At 36.5% G+C, this 9,278-nt stretch overlaps 1 protein-coding gene across 1 annotated transcript in view; it reads left to right on the top strand.

Moving 5' to 3' along the window:
- ATL1 (atlastin GTPase 1) overlaps positions 1-9,278 on the top strand; it is a 62,676-nt gene extending 53,398 nt beyond the window's left edge. The window contains exons 11-14 of the mRNA XM_019630466.1: positions 2,847-2,918; positions 4,135-4,566; positions 5,798-5,812; positions 7,967-9,278. Coding sequence (XP_019486011.1) covers positions 2,847-2,918; positions 4,135-4,566; positions 5,798-5,812; positions 7,967-8,077 — 630 coding nt within the window. The 3' untranslated portion in view covers positions 8,078-9,278. The remainder of the gene's footprint in view (positions 1-2,846; positions 2,919-4,134; positions 4,567-5,797; positions 5,813-7,966) is intronic.

Genomic DNA, 9,278 nt, shown 5'->3' on the forward strand with positions numbered 1-9,278 from the left:
GTGGAGGGCAGTGTCACTGGCCCTCATATGTGGGATCCGAACTGGGGCCCTCTGGCGTCCCAAGCCAGCTCTTAACCAATGCGCCACTCAGCTGGCCCTTAAGCTGTACTTTATATCCCGATGATTATTTCATAACTACCAATTTGTACTTCTTAATCCTTTCCCCTTTTCCACCACCTCCCACTCCCCCTCCGAACTGGCAATCATCAAAATGTACTCTGTATCTATGAGTTTGTTTTTGTTTTGTTTATTTTGTTCTTTAGATTCCACATATAAGTAAAATCATATGTCATTTGACTTTCTCTGTCTTACTCCACTCAGCACAATACTCAATAGGTCCATCCATGATGTTACAGATGGCAAGATTTCATTCTTTTTTATGGCTGAGTAATATTCTGTTGTATATATGTACCACCTCTTCTTCATCCATTTATCCATTGCCTCCATATCTTGACTATTGTAAATAATGCTGCAGTGAACATATGGATGCACATGTCCCTTTGAAAATTACTGGGTCCTTCTTTGTCTCTTATTATAACCTTTGTTTTAAAGTCTATTTTGTCTGGTGTAAATATTGCTACCCAGCTTTGTTAAAAATTTTTTTTTCATTTCCATTTTCATGAAATACTTTTTTCCATCCCTTTACTTACAGTCTTTGTGTGTCTTTTGATCTGGAGTCTCTTGTAGACAGTATATGTAAGGGTCCTGTTTTCTTATTCATTCAGCCACCCTGTCATTTGAGTGCAGCATTAATCCATTTACATTGAAAGTAATTGTTGATATGTAGTTATTGTCATTATTCATATTTTTTATCTTTCTTTTTTTTGTTTGTTTTTTCATCTAAAAGAAGTCCCTCTAAGATTCCTTGTAATTCTAGTTTGGTGGTGAGGAACTGCTTTAGCTTTTACTTGTCTGGGAAGCTCTTTATCTGTCCTTCGATTCTAAATGATATCTTTGCTGGATAATCTTGGTTGTAGGTCCTTACTTTTCTTTTCATCAGTTTGAATATTTCCTGCCAATCCCTTCTGGCCTGCAGAGTTTCTGTTGAGAAATCAAGTGACAACCTTAGGGGAGTTCCCTCGTAGGTAACTGCATTTCTCTTGTTGCTTCTAAGATTCTTTGTCTTTAACCTTTGGCATTTTAATTATGATGTGTCTTGTTGTGGGCCTCTTTGGGTCCATCTTGTTTGGGACTCTGCACTTCCTGGGCTTGTATGTCTAGTTCCTTCACCAGGTTAGGGAAGTTTTCTGTCATTATTTCTTCAAATCGATTTTCAATTCCATGTTCCCTCTCTTCTTCTGGGACCCTTATGGTGCAAATGCTGGTATGCTTGATGTTCCAGAGTCCCCTTCAACTATCCCTATTTTATTGGATTCTTTTTTTCTGTTTGCTGTTCCGATTGGGTATTTTCTGCTACACTATCTTCCAAATCACTGATTTGATCCTCTGCTTCATCTAATCTACTGTTGATTCCTAGTGTATTATTTCAGTTACTGTATTCTTCATTTCTGACTATTTTTTGTTTTCCATCTCCATTTTTGTTTTCTGTCTTTGTTGAAGTTCTCCCTGAGATCATTGAGCATCCTTACAACCAGTGTTTTGAACTCTTGAGTCTGAAAGATTGCTTGTCTCCATTCTGTTTCGTCCTTTTTCTGGAGCTTTGTTCTTTCATTTGGGCCATGTTTCTTTGTCTCCCCATCTTGGCTGCCCCCGTGTTTGTTTCTATGTCTTAGGTAGGGATGAAGTATCTCCCAGTCTTAGTAGAAAGGCCTTATGTAGTAGGTGTCCTGTGAGGCCCAGTGGCACAGTCTCCCTGGTCATCCAACCCGGAAGCTCCAGGTATGTCCTTTGTGTGGGTGTGTGTGCCCTCCTGTTGTAATTGAACCTTGGCTTTTGTTTGCACATCAGTGGGAGGGACTGACCCTCAGGCTGATTGGTTGTGAGGACTGGCCTTGACTAAGGTGTAGGAGCTGTTGTGCAGGGGTTGACACTACAGAGCAGGATTCACTTTAGCAGGGCTCTGGTGCCTGCCCAGTCTCCCTTTTGGGTGTGTTGCCTGGAGGCAGCTGGGTGGTGCTCATGCTGGGTCTGAAGCTGGCCACCAGGCATGCCCCTGGGACCTCCTGGGAGGGGCCCCGCTGCAGCCCAAGTTCAGCCACATTACAAATATTTTTTAAGAGGAAAAATCTTCCAAATGAAGATTCATTTTACAATAATGGTTTATTGAGTAAATATCTATCTATGGATTATGCTTTTTGAAATTTTAGTTTCACTAATTTTTAAAAACGTAGTGGAGGGCCGGCCGAGTGGCACATTGGTTAAGAACTGGCTTGGGATGCCAGAGGGCCCCGGTTTGGATCCCACATATGAGGGCCAGTGACACTGCCCTCTACAGCTAAGATGCTGAACACCAGCTCAACCTGGAGCTGGGCTGCCGTGAGTCGCCGGCGACGGCGTACGCTGCAGTCCCCTGCTGCAGTGGGCTGCCATAAGCTACCATGTGTAACCGGCAGCCAGCGTGAGCGGCCGTCCAGAGGTTGGCGACTGATCTGCCTCACCTAGGAAGAGCGCAATGATGGTGCCAGCTTGGGCCAGTGAAGCAACATTCTCCACAACTAGACTGAAGAACAAAACAACAGCAACTTGTCTGTTCCCCTTCCCCTGATTCCCCAATAAAATCTTTAAAAAATAAAAACGTAATGGAAATATTTCAACAATTTCAAATTAGTTGATGACGTTGGGTTCTTAAACATTTTTTGCACATAATGTTCATAAATGAGAATTTCCTGTGGAAGTTTAATAAATATGAATTCCATTTTACATCATATTTTGTACTTTGTCCAAAGGCCACAGCAGAAGCTAACAATTTAGCGGCCGTGGCAACTGCCAAGGACACATACAACAAAAAAATGGAAGAGGTAAGAATTAAATATTTTAAATGGTTTTAGATAAAATCAGTATTTCTTCCATGAGCTCATTCATTTTTCTTCCAAATTATACTGTATAGAGATGCAAAGAGGTGGCTTTGACTTATTCTTTCTCAGCCTGTGTGTATCACATTTTTATTTATTGTACTCCTAAAATATTTTAAAAACCAAAAAAACATTATGCTCAACTTTAAATGTATTTTATGAGTTATCTCTACTTATAATAGACACATTTTAATTTACTACTTTTTTTTGCCATATTTCCCCATTAATTTATAAGATCTAATGGCTAAAATAACATATGCTACCCTCTCCACTATACCTCCCTACATTACACAATTCCAATATTTCTATCTTAAATAAAAATACCTGTTAGGAAAAAAAGAAATTAAACCTTAATTAGGATACATCTAATAATCATTATGTGATAGGACACCCACTATATCTACTGTGATAGGTCTTTTTTCCCCCTGAAAATGTTATAAAATCAGTGTTACATTCAAAATTGATCAAGTCTTAGAGACAAGGGAAACAGTGGATGGAATGGTGTTTATGCCATAACTGAAGGGTAATTAGAATGATAGTATCCTTTATATAGTTAAATCTCAAATAACCAAAGTAAATGGTATCAGTAACTGAGATTTCCCTTGTAACTTCTGAAAAAAATTGAAAATGTGATCCAAGAACATGTAATGTTTCCATTTAGTCTCTTGAAGAAATACAGAATGGGTTAGTTCCATTTAAACAAAAATCAGTGCAACTGCCAAAGAAAATGTTTTTAAAATTTTTACTTTAGAGCTTTATAGCATTGCTCATTGTTTTAAATTAAACTTCATTGGTCAAAATTACTTCAGTGCAGTAGACAAAATTTCCTAGAGGGACTAGTTTTCTTGAATTTGGATTCATTCTGTGAATGAACTCAGTTTGCAGTTCACTTTGTGGCATGCCTTTTTATCTTGAGAAACTTGAATTAAGTTCTGGATATACATTCCCATGTCAAAAAGAAAATAAAAATTAAGAATGACTTTATATAAGTCACCTATAAAGTACCAGTCCCATTTATAGTCAAACCTGATAGATATGAAGTTTGGAAAGATGTGGGTTGACAAAACATACATGCAGGCTCCTTCTGATTAAGTGAAAATTTTTGATATAGTTGCTGATTTTAATCTGCACTGAATAAACAATACTTCTCCATCTGAAACAGATTTGTGGCGGTGACAAACCATTTCTGGCCCCCAATGACCTGCAGACCAAACATCTGGAGCTTAAGGAAGAATCTGTGAAGCTATTCCGAGGTGTGAAGAAAATGGGTGGGGAGGAATTTAGCCGGCGTTACCTACAGCAGTTGGAGAGTGAAATAGATGAACTTTACATCCAGTATATCAAGCACAATGATAGCAAAAATATCTTCCATGCAGCTCGTACTCCAGCCACACTGTTTGTTGTTATCTTTATTACATATGTGATTGCTGGTGTGACTGGATTCATTGGTTTGGACATCATAGCTAGCCTGTGCAATATGATAATGGGACTGACCCTTATCACACTGTGCACCTGGGCATACATCCGGTACTCTGGAGAATACCGAGAGCTGGGAGCGGTCATAGACCAAGTGGCTGCAGCCTTGTGGGACCAGGTAGGAATACTTTTAATTCTCTTCAATTAAATTCAGTAAACGTTTGAATGCCATCTATGTACCAGACACTATGTAGATGTTGGAAATATACACATGAATATGATTTGGGGCCCAGTTTTCAAGAACTTCAGAATCTATCAAGATGGCCAGATACAAACAACTAACTAGAATACAATATATGAAGTCCTACACAAACTCTTTTCAGTTAACATTTCAGTATTTTTTAAAAATACATGGAATGGGCAGTAATTTTACTTTTTCTTATCCTAAAAGTTAGAGCTGTTAAGAGAGCTGTAAGAAAACACAGTTGAGTATTTAGCTGATTGTGACTCAATTATATGTTAACCTTACTTAATACTTACTACTTATCATTTGACTAGCATTGGCTTTTTTAGGAGCATATACAACCCACTATCATAAGTCGTATCACTGTCTCTTTCAGTATAAATTCCTAAAAGCAATATCTAATTACTTCAAATTATCTCTATCTGAACTAGACATTTATGCCAGGTCACAACATGAGTCCAGGTCAGTCTCTAGATCAGAGGCTTATGGGTCACCTGTCCTTTTTGATCCAATTAACCATAACCTAGGGAGTCAGAATCACCACAGTCCATTGTTCAAATAATTAGGGACCGGGGAGACAATTATACACACACCTAAAACAATAATCAACTCACTATGTCATTCTGGAGGTACCTTCACTTCACTCGTGAAAATTTAGGGGAATTTAGTAAAGCTAAAGTTAACACTCTTTACAAAATTTTGGAGTTAAGACTTTTGCACATTTATGGTCTGAGGTAGCAAGTAATAGCTAAAATTCTCCCAGCATTAAGAGTATACTTATACTCTTTAAAGCAGAATTGTAAGTAATGGATTTATCATGTGCCTTTAAAAACTCTAGAGATAAACTAATGGTAGCACTATGGGAAATTAGTTAAAAACTGGGTTCTGTAAGCCACTATCTCAAATAGCCCCTCAACATCAAGACTGAAGAGGGGTTATCTGACGTAAATCCCAAACCCCTCCTAGAATATGATGCTGAAACCTATAAGGGTATATAATTGGGCTCGTCAAAAGATTCATATAAAATATGTAATCTAAACAGAAAAAATCTATAGTATTTGTTTTTAAATGCTCACAAATTAATACTACAAAGTTGAATATCACTTTATTAATGAAGCAGGATATATACTTTTCTTTTTTCCCTTTTAAACTGCCTTTGCCACAGGGAAGTACAAATGAGGTAAGTTAAATTTTTTAAATTAAGTACTGTGTTTGCTATCTGTTTTATTTGCTCAATGTGTAGAAAATTTCAAAATTCTTAAGCTCCAACACTGTGCTTTTTGCTCTACTGGAGAGTGAAACGAGTAGTTATGAATCTTGAGGAAACTTAACTACTAGAGTATTTAAATGAAGTCACAACCTTTAGAAGTTGTTTTTAACTTTGGTTTTGAGTGCGGTACCTATACATTTGAAGCAGGTTCCAGGCCAGTATGCAGTGTAACTTTCTTGGCATCCCTTGGACCTGCTCTGTAAATTATTACTTCTCTCACCACTCTTCTACTCTGTCACTTTCCACATGTACAAAACTCTATATCTGAGAAAACAATCTGAGCTTCGAGGAAGGAATCATTTGTTACATAAGAAAAATTATCTCTGAAGTCATTTAGGTCATTGTCTTCAGGAAGCAAAACTGATCCTGAGCAACTACAAAGACAGCACATAATTCTTTTCCTGAGTTTCTGCTATTACATGTAACTGGATTATGTCTTCTAATCAAATACCAATGATACATTTAATATTTACAATTCAGTAAGGAATTATTTTATGTAAAATTCAGTAAAACAAATTCACTAAAGTAAAAACAAATTTCATCTTTGTAAATCATAACTTAAGAAAATATCAAAGCTTTTAAGAGAACAGGGTTAAACGCAATGTGTTAGAATCAGAATATAAATATAACAGAACTAAGACAATACCGTGTTGCACCAATATGCATTCATAGTACTGATAATGGTATCAGACTTTAGAAAATCAAAAGGAAGTAGCCATACAGAATAAAAAAGATAAAAACTAATGGAATTTCCTGGGAATCAATGACTATTTAAAGGATATTAAGCTTTTATCTACCTTTTAAAAATACTTTTTACAGACTCCAGAATTATATAAGTTGATCTTTTTTCTTTTTTTTTTAGAAGATTTTTATTGGGGAATTGGGGGATGGGAAACAGACAAGTTGCTGTCCTTTTGTTCTTCAGTCTAGTTGTGGAGGAAGTTGCTTCACTGGCCCAAGTTGGCACCATCATTGCGCTCTTCCCGGACGAGGCAGATCAGTCGCCGGCTTCTGGACGGCCACTCACTGTGGCTGCTGGCAGCTCACGCTGGCTGCTGGCTACATACGGTAGCCCATGGCAACCCACTGCAGCAGGGGTTGCAGCCTCCCACAGCAGCCCAGCTCCAAGCCAAGCCGCCGTTCAGCATCTTAGCTGCAGAGGGCAGTGTCACTGGCCCTCATATGTGGGATCCAAATCGGGGTCCTCTGGCGTCCCAAGCCAGCTCTTAACCAATGCGCCACTCGGCCGGCCCTATAAGTTGATCTTAACTGAATGTTCATTATGTGAAAGTCAGAGAAGGGAATGAATTTTAGACACTAGCTACGGGAGAAAAAAAGAACAAAAATATTTATAAACACTAATATTAAGCAATATGTAAAGATTCCTATGATTCAGACACTGTGAAACATAAACAAAGAACAATCACAGAGGGAGTTTTAGTGAGGAAAGGCTTTCTGAGGTAATGTTTCTGAATAAGGTTTTGTAAGATATGAACTAATTAATGGAAATGCAAGGGAACATTTAAGTGAGGGATCCCAGAGTGGCAGGGGGGAGGGGACATTTGCTTATTTGCATGACGATATCAGGAAATAATGGGGAAAAAAGTGATCCCATTCTAAAAAACCTAAAAGGAAGCCTGATAGCAAGTAGTCTAGCTATGTATAATAAAATAGCTACCGGCAGCCAGAAGTTATGAGCTCCTATAATTCCTCTAAAACTGGTAATACTCACAGTACGAGTTTTCTCAACATACCCTTGGGGCATAGTGGTTAGGAAGTTGTACTCCAAGAGGTGTAAAAGGAACTGGAGTGTAAGAGTAAAACATTTACCACAAAGATCGATCCACAAAAGTAATAACATATACACACTGGAGAGTTGAAAATACTTTTGAGTTCTAAGATATCTGTTAATTTATATTCTATGTAGATTAATGATATAGATTTCAAATTGAGCATGCTATATTTTATACCATACCATTAATTAATTACACTAAAAAGGAAAAATTTTACATCTGTATGTTTAATAAAATGTTTTATGATCTGGATTCTTGCGTCTGTCTCTAGGCTTTATACAAGCTTTACAGTGCAGCAGCAACCCACAGACATCTGTATCATCAAGCTTTTCCTGCACCAAAGTCTGAATCTACTGAACAATCAGAAAAGAAGAAAATTTAATCCAAATTTAAAAAAATACAGGTGCATGACCAACTGTCAGCTAAATATTGTTTTATGTCTCCAGCAAACATTCAAGTGCTTCCATCAGAACAGAGTAAAATACCAAACACCTCTGATGACTGCAAACTGGTTTAGTTCGTTTAATTACTTCAGTGTTTAAGATGTATGTATGCATGGTTATATCGTTTTGTTAACATGTAGTTTCCTGATTTTGTCTTGAAATATGCTGTTATAATTTAAAGTATTTGTCTATCTATGATGACAGTACAGGTGTTCTGCTTGAATTTACTAAATTCTACTACTGGGTTATAATTAAACCATGTAGTAATATTACTCCATGTTTGGATATGCTCATTTAATTTCTACAGAATTTTCAATTTTACAGTCATTTTAAAGTATAGTATCATAACCCAAAAGGCTTGATTCAATCTGTATCATCTTACATATACCACGAGCTCTTAATTTGAAAAATATTTAAGAGAGCTTTTCAGTTGCTTTATCAAAAACTATATATTGCTTTTTATATTATGATTTAATATAGAATATAAACTTCTTGATCAAAAATGCACAAAAAATCTCTTTGTATATGTATTTGAGTTTCACTGCATTGTATATTTTTTCATTTGGTACACAAAGAAATGTATTCTTCATAGGTTTATTCTTTTAACATGTGAACTATTATTAAAGTTTACTCCAGTTCCTAAGATTTAAAAACAAATGCTTACTGAATTTGGAAATGTTTGTGAGGTGTTGATATAGAAATGATTAAGGTTTATCTCTTTTTTTAAAATTCAAAATGCATTTTAATGTTGATCCCATTACATTAGATTTCCATTTTAAGAAATGAATGCTAATCCCTTTTAGGTACTCTCCACTTCTTTTAAACCAATGATTCTATATTGTCTTTCTAATTACTAAAATCTAGTGGAATTTCATTGAGTATACCTTTTAGAGAAAAAAAAAAAGTGACGTAATGAAAAAACAAAAGTAATGCCTCTTGTCTGGGAGATCCAAAATAGTTTCTAACTTTCTTAGACATGTCTAAGACTTAATAAAACAGTAATACAAAGCAAGTAGTAACGGGAAAGAATAAGATAGAAGAATGTATGAGAATTCATAAGATATGTAAGCTTAAACCTTCGAAAAGTTTGATCAATGCCTTGCAAAATAACTTTTTCCTCTGATAAAATTCCACTAGCTT

This window comes from Hipposideros armiger, unplaced genomic scaffold (assembly GCF_001890085.2).
Source record: "Hipposideros armiger isolate ML-2016 unplaced genomic scaffold, ASM189008v1 scaffold_918, whole genome shotgun sequence".
NCBI classification, from domain to species: Eukaryota; Metazoa; Chordata; class Mammalia; order Chiroptera; family Hipposideridae; genus Hipposideros; species Hipposideros armiger.